Below are 20,179 nucleotides of genomic sequence, written 5' to 3'. Positions count from 1 at the left end.
TCACTGACTAATTTCATAGCATAAAAACATTAGATGAAGGACACAAATAAAACATACATTAACAGAGACAAACAACTGAGCTGCAGAATTTCAAGAGAAAATTCTATGACATAATGCCAATTTTATGTAGTCAACCCATTTTAGACCAATGGTAACAAACTCTCATGAACGCACATCCACAGCTGACACAGTAGAGATGAAAATGTGGACTAAAGTCGTTATTTTTGTTTTCTTTGCGCACAAAAAGTATTCTTGTAGCTTTGTAAAATTATAGTTGAACCACTGATGTCACTACTTTGTCAATCATCTTGGTACTTTTCTGAGCCTTTAACGTGGTAGTACCCTTGCTATCTATGGGAGAGTCAGAGGCCTCTTGGATTTCATCAAAAATATCTTAATTTGTGTTCCGAAGATGAACGAAGAGCCAGTACTCACCCAATCATAAGGGTGAGTACTTAGTGACAGAATTTTCATTTTTGGGTGAACTAACCCTTAACCATTTCTCAGAATCTTTCCCTGTCATGTCTGACTGGATATAAATGTGTTTTCAATTCGGTACTATTTACCTGCAGTGGACCACAATGGGTCCAGCGTCTGGGGGGTTGCAGGCTTTGACCCGCCTGAGGAAGGCCAGGAATGGAGTGGGGTGTTCAGGAACCCCCTGATCTGGCCATCCTGTAAACTGGAACTGACGAACCTCCCTTTTCTCACCACTCCCACTCTGCACATAGAAACAACACAATTCAGCACGTGTGCTTCAGTTGCACGCACAAATACAGAGGCGCGCACTGTATCATTTTATATTAAAGCGCGAATGAAGCTACAAGCATGCGTGTCAGATCCGCGCCACGTTCAACAGAGGCAGCTCTTAAAGTAATAGCAGCCAAATAAGCTAATAACCCAGCTGCTGTGATGTCTGTTAATCAAAGAACAAAAGAAAAAAGACGAAATCAATAACATTTGTAGCTTTAGGATTCATCTATATTTCATTTAGAATTGAGTGCCGGATAGCGTTATTCAATTTCTGTATATTTCCTACTATTTACACAAGTAAAAATATTTACTTAAGTTAATTTAAATTAGAAGTTGTTATTTTTTAAAGTCTAATAAATGTTAAAATTGATAGCTCTCAATTATACTGTAATGTTGAATGGCTATAGTCAATGGTTAAATGTTAGGAAAAAAGTACAATTTTTCTACAGACATCAGTAGTATTGGTATCAGTGATACTTGCCTTCAGTCATAAAAAAAAAAAGGTGGTATTAAACAAATATTAAAAATATACTGTCTTCATGTTATTTCTACATTAATTTTAAGATTGAATGTGAAATTACTGCAATATAAAAGTATATTAAAAAACTTTAATGTTGGATTAATCACAATTTCAGAAAAAAAATGTTCGATTAATTAGCTATTTTTTAATCGATTGACAGCACTATATAGAATAGAATAGAAAATAGAATAGAATTTTTGTCAGAGAGTGCTTCTCATCCAAGCAGTAGTCTTATTTTATCCAACAAATTCCATGTGTATAGCCTTCAAAATTTAGCACACAAAGCACAATAACTGTCAAAAAAAATACATGAAAAGTTATGAATAAGCAATACATGACAAATAATTGAAACTGTTGACAACAACAACATCATAAATAAATACATAAAAGCATCACATTTCAAAATAAGAAATGCATAATGTTTAAAGCAGTTTTATATGATTTTCTCAAGAATAATATGGGGTAGAAAATCAAGCATTGCCAAAAAGATAATGTCAGAGTGAACATTTCATCTGCAAAACTTTCTGCAAATATCTGCTCTTTAAGAGGTATATGTATGTAGTTGTTATATTTGTTTATTTTCAATACATTTTGTGTTGTTCTGTTTCTATACAGTATATCAAAATAATTTACACATTATTTCTAATTTTTCACTTTTTTCTCCACTTATGGTAGATTTACTTTTAAACATAGTTCAGAGTATGTTCATATTTTGTTTTATATGTTTACATTGCAACATTGCAAATCAGCTTATTCTAGAGTTATTCCATAACCCTAACCTTAACCTTCTATTCTCAAGTCTACTAATATTCTTTTAATATACTAATACTAATATAATTTCAAAGTTAATTATAGTTAGTAGAATTAATAATTTTTGAACCTGTAGGTCTATTTTAATTCCAAAACAAATTCAAAAAATTTAAATGAAAATAAATTATGTAAACACTTTCTCGCAAACATTCAAAGATGTTAAAAGAATGCTATCTGTTTTTATGTTAAACCCTGCGGTTCGACCCTACCATTTGGCTACATTTGTGAGAGTAAAAAAGTGTTTGTATCTTGTGTTTATGTGCTGATCACTGCTGCTTCATTACCTTAAAGAGAGCAAAAGTCCTGACGCAGTAGGTCGCGAGCTCCACCGTGTCCAGTAAATTGACTTGCATCAGTCCATATGTCTCTGTGCCTCTGCTGGGCCAGTACTGATCGCATTTATTCTGCACACAGTTCAACAGACACTTAGTAAACCTCTCACTGCTGCAAATGTCTCAATGTCAAAGGAGACATTAGAGGAGAGCTGAAGAACCAGCTGAGATCAACATTGAGAGTCAGCTGCTCTTCAGCTTGGCAGCTTTCCATCAACAACTGTACTCGCACGGCTATGTGTCAGTCTGCTCCCAAGTTCACTAGTAATTACACTACCATGGGAGTAGGTTGTCAAAATCATTCCAGTGCACTGAACAGTTCACTCCCTAGAAATGATCAGAATGCCTTTTAACCTATTTTAACCTATTTTTTTACTAATTCCCACTAAAGGGAACTAGGGAATAGACTGAGACACACCCTTTGAGAGCACATTTCAGCATGCAGTGAGAGTGTGATAACCAGCCAAAAAATTCAAGTTACACTTTGGCAAAATGTGTCTCAGAAGTCAGTGAGCGAAAGAGGAAGTGAGAAGAGACAGATCAGAAAAAGAGAGAGTAGGTGTAAAAAAGGGATGAGGCAGAGTTAACAAGGAGGAAAGAGGTGAGACACGGAATATCAACCATTCAAGTGCAAAGTGAGAGTGGTCTAATTAGCCAAGTGAGACGTCTTGCCTTTGAGAAGAAATACGAAGGCATCTGGAGAGTAATAGACAAACAGCATAAGACTTACTCTGCTTCGTAACACCACACAACAGACTCACTGAGAAATATGGAAAATATCAATGCTGTGTTTGATCAAAAAAAAATTAGTATGGTTAGTAGGTGTGTGTGTTTGATTTTATGAGTTTGATTAGGTGTTGTACTGTCTCAGTAATTATGTTCCAAAATCCAGTCGGTTGATTACCTAGACAGCATTTTAGACATCCTGATGCAAAGACTGCTTAAAATTTTAGTTCCTTTAACATTCTGGTGGGCTACATAAGTGCCCATAGCTTTTGAAAATCTAAAAAAAAAACAAAGATATATTGCAGACAAAAATACGATTTTGATAAGGAATTAGTTGTTCATGCTGTTCTTGCAAAACATTCTGCAGTTATTAGCTGGGTTTCCATCCAAAGTTGGAAATGTAATATATTTAAATTTAAAAACAATACAGCAAGATGTTCTCTAAGTACAGAGTTTTACTTTCACTTTCAAATTAGCAGCAATTCTGGTCTAGCAATTGTTTGTTTTTAGTTTGTTTCAGTTTTCCCTCTTTTCCTTGCTTTCCTTCTGTAAAAGCTTCGTGCACATTTTACTTTCACTTTCAAATTAGCGGCAATTTGTCAGCGTCAATAGCCTTGTGGGCAGTGCGCCAACATATGGTGCAGTTGCGCCCCGGGTGTCCTGAGATCGGATCCCACCCCCCTCTCTCTCTTCCCCTCACTTCCTGTCTCATCTCCACTGTCCTGTCGTAGAAAAAAAATTCAAATGCCAAAAAAAGGCAATTTGACGTCAAGCAGTTGTTTGTTTTTAGTTCATTTTCCTGTTTTCTTCACTTTCCTTCTGTTTTAAGTAGCTTGTAAAAGTGTCGTGCACATTTTACTTTCACTTTTAAATTAGCGGCATTAACGTAACGTAACAAACTTTTATTAACAAAATAAATAAAGATACACAATGTTATATGCCTAATATAAAATCATACCTTACACAAAGTTTAAACAGGTATACAAAACTGAAAATCAGTAAACTGTGTAACCAAATAAACTGTAACTGTAAGTGACCAGTCCTGGCGTTGCTTCTAGTAGAAAGCTAGGATGCTTGCTAGATTTTGGAACAGAGATTGTGAGTGTTCTGTCTGGAAATGTGTGAGTGCACATGACTTGAGTGTGCTCTGTATTTGTATGATTTAGCGCTCTCACCCTGGATTTCTCCTCAAGTTTGGTGATCATGATGATATTTGCTGAGTGTTGTTCCCACACCATTCTCCAGAAGTCACTAAACGTGTCTGGCATGGGGCCCTGGGTGGCGATGTATGCGCCCTGTCGGCGGTACCCGTCTATGAAGTTGGCATTGATGTAGTCACCGCCAGGAACACCTGCATAACAAGAGGGAATGACATAAACTTCATTACTTTCAAACGAGAAAAAAAAGAAATGCTCTTCATAAATTTTAATGGGTGTAAATAAAAGATTCAGTTCCATTAGTATTGTGTCGGATCAAATATTTCAAAATGACAAAGCAGCATAAGAGCCGAAATGTAGAGCAGCTGCACTTCAGGTGACCTAAGTTTGAGGCCCACCTAGTGGACACCACTTGATCCCATCCCCCCCGTCCAGCAATTTGTTTCCTGTCTACCTATACTTTCGCAATAAAGGGAAAAATACAAAGTATAAGGGATATTTGCTGGAAATTTTTTTAAAAACTTAAAATCTATGATATGAATCATCTTCAAATTAGTATATGTCAGTGTTATTTTGGTATTATTTATATACTACTATAGCACTTTTTATTGTATTTTATTATTTAGAAGTATTTATTTTTATATTTTTAGTTATTTTAGTAATTTGATGTGCTTTTGTCATTTTTATTTTTTTGTAATATTTATTTGTAATATTTATGTTTTCTTTTTTGTAAGTTTACTACTACCTTATTTCAGTTAGTTGCCAAGGTAATTAAGTTGGCAGCATCCAATTAAGTTTTTTAAGTTTATGTAATATTATATCCAATATTTTATTTGGCTTCAGCTTTATTTCATGTAAACCCCCAAAATAATAAATTATTGGTTTTAGTCTACAATAACAACTATGGAAGCCCATTTCCACCACTGAATAAAAAATAAAAAAGGTCATTTTTATTTCACAATTCTTACTTTTTTCTTAGAATTGCATGATATAAACTTATAATTGCGAGTTATAAAGTCAGAATTGCAAGATATAAACTCACAATTCTGAATTTTTTCTTGGAATTGCGTGATATAATCTTGCAATTGAGAGTTATAATTCCAGTTGTGACAGGAAAAAAAAGACTTATTTCTTCAGAATTCTGAGTTAATATGTTACAATTCTGACTTGTTAACACGCAATTGTGTTATAAAGTCAGAATTGTGAGTTGTGAATTTATATCTTGCAATTGTGACTTTATAATTTGTAATTGCAAGTGTATATCAATTCTGAGAAAAAATATCTTGCAATTCTGGCTTTATATCTAATAACTGCAAGTTTAAATCTCTCAATTCTGAGAAAAAAATTAGAATTGCTAGAATTCTTTTTTAAACATTTTTTTTTATTCAGTTGCTTAAATGGGCTTCCATAAATAACGGTTCAGTTATGTGTACATTCAGAGATAACAAATAGCAGTGGTGCTAGATGCAATAAATGTGAACGGGTAAAACATTCTCATAGTTGATTTCCCATGATAACACCCCTTTAAGATGAAAAAAAGTCTTATTTCTCAGGAATACACACACAAAAAAAGCAGTATTGACATACTGAACACACACGCTCTCACCATCATTGTTGGACAGTGCTACTCTGGTGTGGTCGTAGGCGATGACGTTGGCATATCTGTTCTTTGGCTTGTTAATCTCAAGGTTAGAATGTTCCCATGAGAACTGCTGCCCTGGATCAATAGACTACAAAAGAGAAACGTGTCATGAATTACACATCACAGTGGACAAGCCCCATACTGTACTTCACATGTTACAAACATCACATGGCTTATGCATTCAAATTAGTGCTCACACATCAAAAGTACATGAAAAAGAACTCAAAGCATGTTATAGCATGCTAAAAATGTGGTGCTAATATACATCATTCATTGGCCAATATGTTTTTAATGTACACCCGTAGGGTGTGAATGTGCGTGTGTGAGATCTGACCTCATACTCTTGAGAGAACCTCAGGTTGTCATTGGCTTTCATCCTCTCTATATGAGCTGGCAGTTCTGAGACGGACACTGGAGGGTGGCTGGTCATGCCTGTCAATCATATCACACAAACACTTCAGTTCAGACCCTGAGAACACGGCATGCTATTGGACTGAGTGCTCTGAGCGGTGTGAGAGAATGTTAGTGATATCATCTATGTTTTAGCTCTAGGGTTCATGAGTGTATGCGTTTTGAGGAAAAAAAACTTAAAAGAATATCACTAGAAGTTAACCCTGTAAATTCTAATCTACTGTATGAAAATTTTCTTCTGCTTTTTTTGGAATAGAAGAGTTTATTGAACCCTTAAATGATTAATTCATGTGTTTTTGGATATCAGACTTTTTACAGAGTATGAAATACAGAGAATTTGGAGCTCATACTGAGGAGGGGGAAAAACTGTTTAATTCAGAGGGCCAAACTGGGCATAAACATGCATTTTGGTGCAACTGCTGTTATTTATATGGTCAAAAACTAAGATGAAATTCTGATAGGTTGAAATGTAAATCAATAAGATCTTTATAACAATATAGCAGATTATCTATATAAAATGCATTAAAATTTTAGTTGTTACTATGTTCTTCACAACAATAGGTGTTTTAAGATGATATTTCAATTCTTAATTTTATGGTCAAAACTCTATAGTTTTTAGTGTTATAGTTGTGGAGTACAAAATATATAATGAAACATAATATTTGACACTCACATTTTAATATGATATTTCTAAAAAATGTTGCATGGATAAGGTTGCTTTAGTCCAGTAAGTGTCCATCTTGACATATTACCATATAAAAGAGTGAGAAGTCCTTTTTGCTGTAATATCTTTTCTAATTTTTGTGTGAGAAGTGTGAGGAAACACAAAAAGACACATATACCATGACCCGAAGGGGGAAGTTTTCAGTTTTGATCATATTGATAATTTAAAAATTTACAGTTGAAGTCAAAAGTTTATTTAACCTAAATAAGAGGGATCATTCAAAACGCATGTTATTTTTAATTAAGTACTTTATGATTTTTACTGTATGATTTTGAGATTCATCTTTTCACACTGAAGACAACGGAGGGACTCATATGCAACTATAACAGAAGGTTCAAACGCTCACTGATGCTTCAGAAGGAAACACAATGCATTAAGAGCCGTGTGGTGAAAACGTTTTGAATGTAAAGATCAGGGTAAATTTAACTTAACTAAGTATCTTCTGTAGCTTCTGAAGTGCAGTACTAAATGAAAAAAATATTATATGTAGGCAAAATAAGAAAAATGTTCACATCTTTAGTCTGTTCAATAGTTTTCACCCCCTGGCTCTTAATGCACTGTGTTTCTCTCTGAAGCATCAGTGAGCATTTGAACCTTCTGTAACAGTTGCATACTGAGTTCCTCAGTTTTCCTTAGTGTGAAAAGATGAATTTCATCGTATAGCCATTTTTGGAAAGGGTTCAAATACACAAAAATGAAAAAACCACAGAATTTGTGGGACCTGAAGGATTTTTCTGAAGAACAACGGGCAACTGTTCAAGACAAACAAGGGACTCATGAACAACTATCACTTAAACAAAAACAACAACAAAAAAAAACTGTGGATCATTCAGGTAACAACACGGTATTAAGAATCAATGTAAACTTTTGAACAGGGTCATTTTTTATAAATTCAACTATTTTCTCTTGTGAACTTTATGTAAACATCTTTTATGTGAAATATCTTATTCAGGTCAGTACTAAATAAACAATAACATGCATTTTGTATGATCCCTCTTATTTTGTTAAAATAATCAACACTTAGCAGATTCTGAAAGGGGGGTGTAAACTTTTGACCTCAACTGTAATAATACTGATGGTTGAGACCAATTTAAATGGAACTTTTACTTTTCCATTTTTTTTTTAAATGGATACTTTTAGTTGGACAGTTAATGTTATATACATTTAATGTTCATATAAAAATTAACTGATCAATACCAATTAAAAGATCACAAAATGTAAGCTTGTCATGTTTTTTAATGACAAATCCTGTAAAGTGATACATTAGGCATCTATAAACTAAAAAAAAAGCATCACATTATTTAAACAGAATTGTTTAGATTATTTACTTATGTACTGTAGTCTGTAGGTTATTGAAAATGCAGGACAGAATATACACAAATGTTATATCTAGTAAAGTAAACAGCCTCACAGAAAGCTTTATTTCAATTATTTTATGATATGTTACTTATTTTTGAGGGGACTGGTCTCCACGCAGACTGATATCCACATCCCATCTCTATAAATAGAATCTGAACTATACTGAATGCGCACAGGGCAGGGTATAGATTACAAGATAGTCAGAAGTATTAAGCAAGATGAAATAAACAGTAAAACAGCTGAATCAGATCAAATTAAACTTAAAGCAGAAATCAATATTGCTGCATTTAGAATATCACTGTGAAGAGTTCATTTCATGTCTGCAATAGTTGCCTGTTCAACAAAGTCAAGATCAACATTGATTGAACACTGCATTACTGTAATCTCTAATACAGCTACCTTTATTTAAAAACACCTAGCTATATTTATATGTGTCAGTGTGCTTAGATCAGTTTTCCCCATTGTCATGGGGACTAAATCTCCACAAGGACAGTAGAACTTAAAATCACCTACACTGTGGCGGCCAGCCAATGGTCCCCATGAGGAAACATCTAAATATTAACTAAACAATGTCTTAATGAAAATCTTAAAATGCATAAAGTTTGTGTGAGGGTTTAGAGGTTAGGGAAGAGAAGATATCATTAGCCAAATCTAAAACAAGAAAGACAATGGAAAGTTCAACGAGATAGAAAGTGTGTGTGCATGAGTATGTGAGCTGGTTGTGACGTCAGAAAAGCAAGAAAAGTTTTACACGCTGCAGCAGGCGTTCACATACACCCCTGTTATTGAGCCAAATGAGTTAAGAGGATGAAAAAGCCAAACTTGTTACTGCATATGTGTAAATGGAGGTTAAGCAGTCAATATAGACTTCAAAAACCACAACTAACTTGATAACCGTCGATAACCGATGATAGATGCACGCAAACCTAGAAAAGAGACAACACTGTGTTGATACAGACAGTGTGTGTGCGTCAAAGCAAAGGGGCGCTGAAAGCTGCTTCTTCAGCACTCTGTACCTGTGTGTGAAAGTGTTTGTGACATGTCTTTTCATCAGTATATTACCAGCCGTTGGGAAGTTGATTCTACGCAGCTCCACTGGGTCAGATGGATGCTGGGAACTCATGGCTTTACTACTGCTGGGAAAGCTGCACTTCCTGCCCTCCAGCTCTGCCCGCTTCCTGTAACATCACACGCGCAGGAGCATTAAAGCAACACTCACTTAGTAGGAAATAGTTTATATTGCATTTCGGTCATAATTAGATTTAGAGAGAAACATAATACACAGACCTGTCTGGTTTGCTGGTGTGTGCATAGATAAAGCGAGGGAAGAAAAAAGAATTAAGGATAAATAAAATCAGCTTCTGCAGAAGTAAAATATAAAACATCTATCATTTTATTCCTTTGCTTATCAAATGAATGAATAATGTAGGCCAATTTGTGAATAGTTCAAGGACTGACTCTAATGAATGATTCACTCACAAACATCATGGTTTTAAGTTTAACTCTACACATGCAATATCTAGAAGATACAACAATTTTAGATTTCAGGAAAAATTAGAGCAGAGCATAATTTTTCATTTTACATGTTTCCATTTTCAGGTTTTTCATGAATGCCTCACTTATAGGGATAGTTCGGCCCAAATATGAAAATTACCCCATGATTTACTCAACCTCAAGCCATCCTAGATGTATATGGCTTTCTTCTTTCAGACGGATACAATCAGAGTTAATATTTAAAAATTGTCCCGGCTTTCCTTTGCTGCAAACTAAATTTGGTTCTCGTGAGACTAGCATATTCTCATCTGGTTCATAAAGATTTAAATATGAACATTTTTCCTACACAAACACATTGTGATTCACTTCAGAAGGCCTTTATCAACCCCCCCGGAGCTGTGTGGAGAACTTTTTTAATGGATGGATACACTTTATTGTACTTCAAAATATCAACACCCATTCACTGCCATTATAAAGCCTGAAAGATCCAAGACATTTTTAATATAACTCTGACTGGATTTGTCTGAAAAAAGAAAGTCATATACACCTAGGATGGCTTGAGGGTGAGTAAATCATGGAGTAATTTTCATTTTTGGTTAGGGATGTAACTATATTATTAATATTGTGATATTGTGATTTCAAAACTGTCTTGATATTATCGTGGTCACATGGCGATCAAACGATACATTTCTTATTCTAACATAAAAGGTCTTTAAAGTTGTGTTTTGGGATATTATGCTTTGGTAGCGTATCTGTCAAACGAACTAAAACTGAACTAAATCCAAGAACGACAACAAAACGAGAACAAAACAGAGAACAAAACGTTTTGTTCTCGTGATCCGATGAGTTCCGCACCTCAGAACGGCTCAGTTCATAGTGAACTAATGCAGTAAACTCGTTTATTGCATGTGCCACCAGTTATGCTTTATTTTTGTGGTAGATGATTACAGTATTTCACTAGATTTGTAGTGAGACACATTTTTGTAAGCCTGTTTTCACTGAAGCTGCAGTTTTCCTTCAAAATAAAAACTCTGCTGCCATTTCCATCAAAATAAAAGTGAAGTGTGAATTGCTGGCAGCTAGCTGTTTAAATGCAAATTTTAAATATCTCTAAAAGTGTAGAAATTAGGAAAGAAGTATGGTAATATCCTATTGTAATAATATCCTTATGAAATATTCATTTTCATTTATTTTACAGTGCAGTTGTTTTACAATATATGGCTAACAAGTCAATTCACTGACTTAGTTAAGAATATGGGTTGGAGCTCTTAATCTTGAACTCTCAAAGTGCATTAGATATTGATTTTGATATATTACATCCCCATTTTTGGGTGAACTACTCATTTAATTCACTTTATGACTTTTTTTCCTTATCTCTTTGATGTCATTTAATCTACAGTCAAATTCTCAATCATTTTTCCGCTCAATTCTCTTTATATCTCACCTTTTAAAGAGGAGGATGAGGATGACAATGCTGATAATGAAGATGACAGCCAGCACTGGCCCCACTACCCACAGAAGCCCCTCCTCCTCATCTACGATTGGCTGCGGCTCAACATCAGAGAACAGCACGGCATCAGAGAATGGACTCGTGGAGTACACGGTCTGTCAATCAAAGATCAAGAATGTTTTTTTCAGAAATGCTTTATGCATTTTCAATTTTGCCTTCACACTTTCCTTCTCACTTTAAAATTAAGCAGTACATCATACTTATTTGACTAGGGGCCAGATTTACTAAACAAGGCAAATTAGCATTAGAGCGCAATTCCACAAAAGTGCTGATGGATGGGGAAAATTCTGCGTAATTTACTGACAATGTGCACATTAAAGAACACAGACGCAGCCAGATCATAATGACTAGTGCAATCTTCCAAGAGCAGCGCAAATTACCGCCTGCTTTAAGACATGCTTTTTTGGGGCATTAAATAATGATGCAAATACCAGTAATTTAAAGAGTGCAAACGTTAGTACATCACATTGCATGATTCATTTTAATACTCTCCTCCCATAAATTTTGTGTCTGAGAGGAAAACTCCTACAAATGCATATTCAATAAGCTCAGATGCAAAAATAACTGTGTCCAGCGATAATTCTTCACTGCACGTCTTTAGTAAATCTTGACAGTACTACTTTGCATTGGCGCAAGTTTATAGTAAATCTGGCCCTAAATGTTTCAAACAGTTTCTGAGTGGATGCTTTCTTATAAAAGACTCACTCACAATGATGAAATTATTTAACACAGTAAATGTAATCACTACATTATCATAGTGGAGCCCAAAATACACCAACATGAAAAAGAAAAGTACTTACGTTCTGGCCCAGTTCAAGAATAGCCAGCACGAAGCACACATACTCCTGTCCGTTTACAAGCGGTCGGTTCAGGAACGCTCCATACACACGTCCGTCTCCTAGTTTAAATTCAGTTGGAAGATTCTGGAAATGAGCGCTGATGTACGCTTTTGCCTCCGCCTGCCTCCGTAAACGCACAGAGCGACCGGTGCCATTAATCTCCCTCAGCAGCTGGAGAAACCAGAAAACAGGACAAGCGCATGACACAAGCTAAGTTAATCACAACAGACACTGCAGCTCCCCTGTTGAATCAACGTGCGCTTTAAACTCTGAACAGCTTTTTTTAACAGTGAAAACTTGATGGAAACTTTACAAAATTACAACATCAACCACTCAACTGTAAAAAAATATTACCTCATCAATGTTCATCTCATCTGGATCACTCCACGAATTCTGATAGTTTCCTCCTCTCTGCCTCTTCAGGGGGACAACCACAATGTAGAAACCCCTTCCAATAAAAACATGATATTACATTATTATGGCTAAATCTCAGGGGTGAATCTCAAGAATAGTCTGGGTTATTTTCTCCATCAAAAAGAAAGAAGTTTCATAAAGACCATTAAATATTTCTGCACTGAAAAACTGAAAGCTGAAAATTCCGATTGTTTTGCCATCACAGGAATAAATGATATAAAATATCTTAAAATTTTTACAACGGTTATTTTAAATTGTAATAACATTTCACAATATTTTCATTTTTATGAATTTTTTTATCAAATACATGCGAATTTTTGAGTTTAAAATTCTGTGACCACACTGGAAATCTGGAAACTTAAACCTGAACATAAACAGTTTCAAAAGTCCAATTTGAAACTTTTAATCAAACCCGCCCTCTATTTTCATTGGTGTATTGCTGACCTGACATTAGCCTGTCCCTGGACAGTGGGCAGCTGCAGTGTAGCGATGCTCTGAGAGCTGGTCTTGTCCAGCAGCTGGGGTTTTCTAGTCAGCAGGTTTGGAGCCGTCATGGCATCTGCCCGGTGCTGCAGGCCTCCAGTGCCATCAGCTTTACTAGTTAACAGGAAGGTGTAGAGAGACTGGGCCTTCAGCTTAGTCACCAACTTCTGCCCAAGCCGCCCATCCACCTCCACACTCTCACCATCACCATATGAGATCTGAGAAAGAAGGAGAAAATAGAAAAGCAAATAAACATAAATTGCACACTTAACCAGTCACGACTATGCACATCCTGTGGCACACACACATTTGAGTAGGGCAGATAGAGATTCAGACTGACACCTCAGACGCTTGCTAACACACACACCCTCACACGTTTATACAAACACTGTCATACACAATTCCATCTCAATATGCTGCATGAAGGGGTGGCGATAGAAGAACAACACACACACCCACACATTTGTTTTTATACTGAGCTAATGATACTGTCTGTCATCTAAGCTAGTGATTCTCAACCAGGTGTCTGGGGCCCACAAGGGGGCCTCAGCACACTTAAAGGGATAGCTTATCCAAATATGTAAAAACTGTCATTAATAACTCACCCTCATGTCGTTTCAAACCTGTAAGACCTTCGTTCATCTCTGGAACACAAATTAAGATATTTCTGATGAAATCCAAGAGCTTTCTGACTGTAGACAGCAACACAACTGACACGTTCAAGGCCCAGAAGTTAGTAAGGACATCGTTAAAATAGTCCATTTGACAACTGTGGTTCAACCTTAATTTTATGAAGCTACGAGAACCACAGTTGAACCACTGATGTCACATGGGCTGTTTTATTGATGTTCTTAATGCCTTTCCATATCTTGAACATGGTAATTACATTCTGTCTATGCAGGGTCAAAAAAATCTTGGATTTCTTAGAGTTGTCAAAAGGTACCGGGTTTGGTATTTTCGGTACTGAAATTTTAAAAACGTCCATTTCCCGCTCACATCTGAGCGCTGTTGAGCCGTTTTTTAAACATCGCTGATTGACCATAGTGTTCACGCGCTCAACAGACATGACTGTGATTGGTTACAATGATAAGCGCTTCGCGCTCCTCACCGAGCGCTCACACATAAGCGCAACGGGAGTGTTTTAAAGCCGTTTGTGTCAGCGGATCCCTAATACATCTGCACATAGACGGATCTGCCGACAGGCGCTGCTGTCAAACGCTCTCGTTGCGCTCATGTGTGAGCGCCAGTGTTGCCAACTTTTTTCAATGGAAAGTAGCTAAACCCCATTTGAAAAGTCGTCAAATGTCGCTACATGACGTCATACGCTCATTAGCATATTAGCTCATTAGCGTACGTCGTATTGTCTTGCGTCTCTGTGCTCACATACTGCTATTTAATGCAGCCAAATTCAATAAAACTGTTTTCATTTATATATTTCATAGATATATTGATATATTTTACGGTTTCTTTTGTCAGACAACGGGGTAAATATGAAATAGTGACTGAAACGCGGCCCATTAGGACTACATAACCAGCTCTCGAAGATATTTATTTACACTAAAATCGTGATTCATAATCACGACATTGTCTAATGAAATAAAATACACATACGATGTCATGTCTGTTGAGCACGTGAACACTATGGCCAATCAGCGATGTTTAAAAATCGGCTCAACAGCGCTCAAATATGAGCGGTAAATAGACGTTTTTAAAATTTCAGTAACGAAAGTACCGAACGTGGTACATTTTGACAACTGTACTTAATATGTGTTTTCCAAAGATGAACAAAGGTCTTACAGGTTTGGAACGACATTAGGGTGAGTAATTAATGACAGAATTTTCATTTTTGGGTGAACTCTCACTTTAAAAGGGGGCCAGAAGATGGCTTAAAATTATTTAAAAAAGACAAAACCAGTTTTAAAATAAACAAAAAAACTGCTAAAAATCAAAATGTAAACTAATAAAAGATTCCTTATTTTAATGAATTCCTCCAACAACCAACATTTTTTATTATTAAATTAAATATATAAGAATTTTTTAAATAAAATAAAAAAAAATGTTTTAAATAAAATAAACTTAGCAGTGTAAGTTCCTATAATATAAATTCCTTTAATGTTAGACCTGGAAAAGTCATATAAACTTCTATACGCTAAATGTAAATTTTTCTAGTTACATAAAGTTCTAAAATATTTTATCATGTAGAAACAACTGAAAAACTGCTATTTTGAGTAAAAATATTTAAAATATTTTAAATAAAAACTTATTTTTTATTTTTAGGAAAAAGTATTTTTAAAAAAATCTTCTAAATTCTTATAAAAAGTGTGAAACCTGAAGAACACTCAGTTCTTGAACTGTCTAGAATAACTAATTTTAATTTGAATTATTTTACATTAATATATTCCCACTCTAAGTTTGTGCAAATAAAAACACCTGAAAACAAGCAGCTTTATCATTACTGTGCTGCAGCCTTGACGTCAAAACCAAGTTACAACGTTGCAACATTATAACCAAGATTTAAACCTATAGGTTTTTATAATGGGAATTTTCAATGAATGAGTAAAATAAGGTGTGTGGTAAATATAACTTGGTGATACTTTGACGATAACTGCTTCAAAAAGTTTTCAGTATGGATATGTGTAATTTATGATGTAGACCAAAGTACTGTCAATTTATATTTACCACAGACAATTGAAAAACTCCATTATACAAACCCATTAGTCTGCCAGGTTTTGATGTGATGGCGGCTTTTGAAGTCATAAAGGTTGAGAACCACTTCCCTAACCTTTTCACACATGTAGATTTTCAACAAAACCAAACTCATGCACACACACACACATGCAGCAAAGTATTGTATTTTGCAATACTTACAATAAGAGACTGTGCTTTATTACTGGCGGTTCGTGACTCCCAGGTCAGCAGGACTGAACTCTTCATAGCAGCTTTCACTCTAAAGTTCACAGCAAACACTATTAAAGAGAAAAAAACAAGAGATCAACACATCACACATCAATACTCCAGCTCACCTGAGCAGAACCTCTGGCCTCCAGCATTGCTAAAGCATTTATGAAGAACATCAAAGAATCTTTTCAACTGTTTCTACTAAAAACATTTACCACATCACGCTGTTATCTGCGAAGGGTGTGCAGAGCCGACAAAAGAAAGTAGAGCTTATAAGTTATTTTTTCCTCATAGTGCTGACAAGAATTCGTCACCCTTTTCTAAAGGCTCACCTTTACCATAGTTGCCTTATGAGATAATAGAGCACTCCACTTTCACCTAGATCCATTTACAGAAAGACTCTCACCTTTTATCTGCACTTAATGGACGTCACCGAGTAAGAGACTCAGACTGACAAAGACCAGACATAAACAGAAAACATCCTTCCAGAGTAATGAAAATGTAGTGTTTTTTTTTTAGGAAGGCTTGTTTGACAGTAAACGTTTGAGTGTGAGGATACACATGAGTCCTACCTTCCTGTGCAGGTTGTGTTTTGATGGATATGGGGAGACTATAGGGCCCAGGGCCGTGTTTGCTAAGCACGCACACTCTCGCCACATACTCAGTATTTGGCCTTAGGCCATTAAGAACCACTGTGGCCTCCGAAACGTCTGATTCCATGGCAATGTCCGTGCCATTACTATAGGTGACAGCGAACCACACGCGGTAACCTTGAATTTGATCGTAGTTTTTTGGTCGCTCCCATCTCAGGATTACAGATGAAGAGTTGATGCCTTCGGCTGTTAAGTTAGCCAACAGCGGAATGGTTTCCTCTATGCTCACATTCTGAGCGTCTGTTGTTCCTAGTGATGTTACCATGTCATCTGTGGTTGTCTGCACCACGTTTGGTGTTAAAAGTGTGACCTGAGCGCTTGAACCGTAACCCCAGATGGTACGGGCCGCGAGACGGAAGACATACAGCACCCCTGCGTTCAAAGATGGGACGGTGTAGGTGCGTTCCTCAGTGTTTAGCTCTTGCACCATGAAGGAGTCTGACGTTGGGTCTGCCGGGCCATACGAGAGCCTGTAGCCCAACACAGGAGACAGACCAGCAGGGGGAGGCTGCCATTTCAGTACCGCAGTGCCATCCTCTGATGGCGCGACTGTAAGCAAGGGCATACCTGGCACTGTGGGGTAGAAAACAGTAGTGTAGATTAACACTATATATGTAGCATTGCAGCTAAGTTATGTGTAGGGTTAAGTAATATACACTACCAGTCAAAAATTTTTGAACATTAAGATTTTAAAGTTTCTTTTAAAGAAGGCTCTTTTGCTCACCAAGCCTCCATATTATTTGATCCAAAGTACAGCAAATACAGTATAATTTTGGAATATTTTTACTATTTAAAATAACTGTTTTCTATTTTTATATATGTTAAAATGTATTTTATTCCTGTGATCAAAGCTAAATTTTCAGCATCATTACTCCAGTCTTCAGTGTCACATGATCTTTCAGAAATAATTCTAATATGCTGATTTGCTGTTCAAGAAACTATTCAAGAAATTATTATTATTATCATCAAAATTTAAAACAGTGGAGTACTTTTTTTAGGATTCTTTGATGACTAGAAAGATCCAAAGATCAGCATTTATCTGACATAAAAAGCTTTTGAAACATTATATACCATTCAAAATCTTGGAGTTAATATAATTTAGAAAGATAGAAATGAGAAGAAGAAATTATAGAGATCAATACTTTTATTTACCAAGGATGCTTTAAATTGGTAAATAAAGACATTTATTATGTTACAAAAGATTTTAATTTTAGATAAATAGTGTTCTTCTGAACTTTCTATTCATCAAAGAACATAATATTAATAAAAAAATAACTAAATTTGAGCAGCAAATCAGAATATTAGAATTTTTTGAAGAATTTCTGAAGGATCATGTGACTGGAGTAATGACGCTATAAATTCAGCTTTGAAATCACAGGAATAAATTACATTTTAAAATATATTCAATTAGAAAACAGCTATTTTAAATAGTAAAAATATTTCAAAATTTGACTGTTTTTGCTGTATTTTCGATCAAATAAATGCAGGCTTTTTGTGCAGAAGAGACTTTTTAAAAAACTTTTAGAAACTTTGGACTGGCAATGTACTTGATTTTGTGGTTACTTCAATGATTAGTTCACCCAGAAATGAAAATGAAAAGACTTTCTTGTGCAATACACAAAAGAAAAATGTTTCAATGCTCTTTTCCATGAATTACAATGAACTGGGACTGAAGATTTCAACCTTTAAAAATGACACACTGAAATCCCCACCTGAATGAATTCACAGGAAATCTTGACATTTGCAACAGCTTTAATAAAAGAAGTACCCTTTGAGTAATTTGTGCGGTCACAAATTGGTTAAACTGAAAAGTCATGGACATCCAAATCTTGACATCCATTTTTAAATTAACAGAAGTACTTTCATTTGTTAACTTTTTTTTTAGTTAAATATTATCAGATCCAGTTCACAATATCAGTCTGAATGTTTCATTTATGGATTGAAAAGTTGAACTCACATTTTATTAGCCAAGACGTTTAAATACTCTAATTTGTTGTTGAATCAGATCTTTTCAGTGAATCATTTGATTGGTCTGAATGATTCATTTATACAGTAGCCTACATCGAAGACCTTATAATTACAAAAGTCAAACTCACTGACTCACTATTTGGTGATATTCACTAAAAATCTTGACATCCACAAATGTTTTCTTTGTCACATTTTTATGTTAATAGAAATAGTCAGATTTGTTGGAAAATAATTCTTTTGAGTCTTTTCAGTGAATCATTTGATCCGATCCACAAAATTGCTCTGAATACCCTGTAAAAAAAAAAAACAGTACATGCTGGTTAGTTATGTTTTAAAGCATGGTAGTTAGTTTGAGCTGGTTTAAGCTGGTCCTGAGTTGGTCCTGAGCAACTAGTTCATGCTCACGACCAACTAAGGACCAGCTTAAACCAGCCTCCATGCTTTAAAACATAACTAACCAGCATATGCTGTTTTTTTTTCAACAGGGCAATTCATGAATCAAAATGTTAAACTCACAGCTTTCTCACGAAATTTCATCATCCAGTTGCAGAAAAGCAATCTTCAAATTTTCTTTTTTAGTGTTCCAAGCAAAAAGGTTTGAAATGGCATGAGGATAAGTAGATGATTTTCATTTTTGGGTGACCTTTCTCTTAACACTAAGATAAAGATAAAAATGTATACCAATGCATTAGTGTGTATGTATGTGGGAGTGTGTACAAACATGATGGTTTAGTTCTGATGACAGTAGGTTTGCTGCGCGCGCCATCGCCTTTTGAGTTGAATGCAGCCACAGTCACAGAGTATTCAGTGTTCGGCCACAAATCAGTCAAAATCAGGTCCTAGTAAACACATATACACCTTACTAAAAAAAATCAAAGAAACCAAGCGTTCTGTAATACTGCACCACATAATCTGTATTCATATCAGAGACTAAGAAAGGAGGAAGGCAAAGAATTGTTGCAAAATTAATGTGAGAAATCGCAATGTTCAATATGGAGGCTCTAAGAATTAAGGTCGACCTCACGGTTAAAAGAAGTCAATAACACTTTGATTGAGACGCCGTTTGTTTTACTTTAGTACAGTATGTGCAAGCATAGTAGCTGGACCAGCATGACTTTTTTTTTAAACTATGATTTGAGCTAAAGAAGCTAATTTTTGACTATATTTATTTGACTATAAATATTTGACTCAAGTTACTGAAAAATAATCCTGACAAACTGATTCCATTTGTTTCCCCACTCAGGTGTATTTTCATTCATGGCTACATAGCTGCCTGAAGGCATAACCAAGATAGCCGCAGAGTGAACTGATTTGCCTTAAAGGGACTTTGATTTATGTAAATATGCGTATTAAAATTCTGGATTGTGTTCAAAATAGATACTCACATATTGTTTTGAGTCGTTCTGTGGCTGTTTACAAAAACAAGACATAAATAGTTAAAATTGACGTGATTGCCAAGATGTAATATAATTATTTGCAACAACAC

At 35.4% G+C, this 20,179-nt stretch overlaps 1 protein-coding gene across 3 annotated transcripts in view; it reads right to left on the bottom strand.

The window, feature by feature from the left end:
- Window positions 1-20,179, bottom strand: part of ptprdb (protein tyrosine phosphatase receptor type Db) — a 90,510-nt gene that overhangs the window by 7,382 nt on the left and 62,949 nt on the right. The window contains exons 18-34 of one of the 3 annotated variants that reach the window (XM_051106372.1): window positions 20,079-20,102; window positions 19,415-19,532; window positions 16,645-17,298; window positions 16,043-16,140; window positions 13,136-13,392; window positions 12,632-12,725; window positions 12,239-12,448; window positions 11,373-11,533; window positions 9,722-9,733; window positions 9,497-9,612; window positions 9,322-9,360; window positions 6,275-6,372; window positions 5,905-6,028; window positions 4,317-4,492; window positions 3,088-3,111; window positions 2,368-2,487; window positions 567-721 (exon numbers count right to left, since the gene is read on the bottom strand). In XM_051106372.1, coding sequence (XP_050962329.1) covers window positions 567-721; window positions 2,368-2,487; window positions 3,088-3,111; window positions 4,317-4,492; window positions 5,905-6,028; window positions 6,275-6,372; window positions 9,322-9,360; window positions 9,497-9,612; window positions 9,722-9,733; window positions 11,373-11,533; window positions 12,239-12,448; window positions 12,632-12,725; window positions 13,136-13,392; window positions 16,043-16,140; window positions 16,645-17,298; window positions 19,415-19,532; window positions 20,079-20,102 — 2,480 coding nt within the window. The remainder of the gene's footprint in view (window positions 1-566; window positions 722-2,367; window positions 2,488-3,087; window positions 3,112-4,316; window positions 4,493-5,904; window positions 6,029-6,274; window positions 6,373-9,321; window positions 9,361-9,496; window positions 9,613-9,721; window positions 9,734-11,372; window positions 11,534-12,238; window positions 12,449-12,631; window positions 12,726-13,135; window positions 13,393-16,042; window positions 16,141-16,644; window positions 17,299-19,414; window positions 19,533-20,078; window positions 20,103-20,179) is intronic. The other 2 variants (XM_051106381.1, XM_051106389.1) reach the window with 2 other exon arrangements.

Source organism: Labeo rohita, chromosome 1 (genome assembly GCF_022985175.1).
Source record: "Labeo rohita strain BAU-BD-2019 chromosome 1, IGBB_LRoh.1.0, whole genome shotgun sequence".
NCBI classification, from domain to species: domain Eukaryota; kingdom Metazoa; phylum Chordata; class Actinopteri; order Cypriniformes; family Cyprinidae; genus Labeo; species Labeo rohita.
Note: the sequence above shows the minus strand (reverse complement) of the source record. Positions and strands in the feature narration are given on the sequence as shown.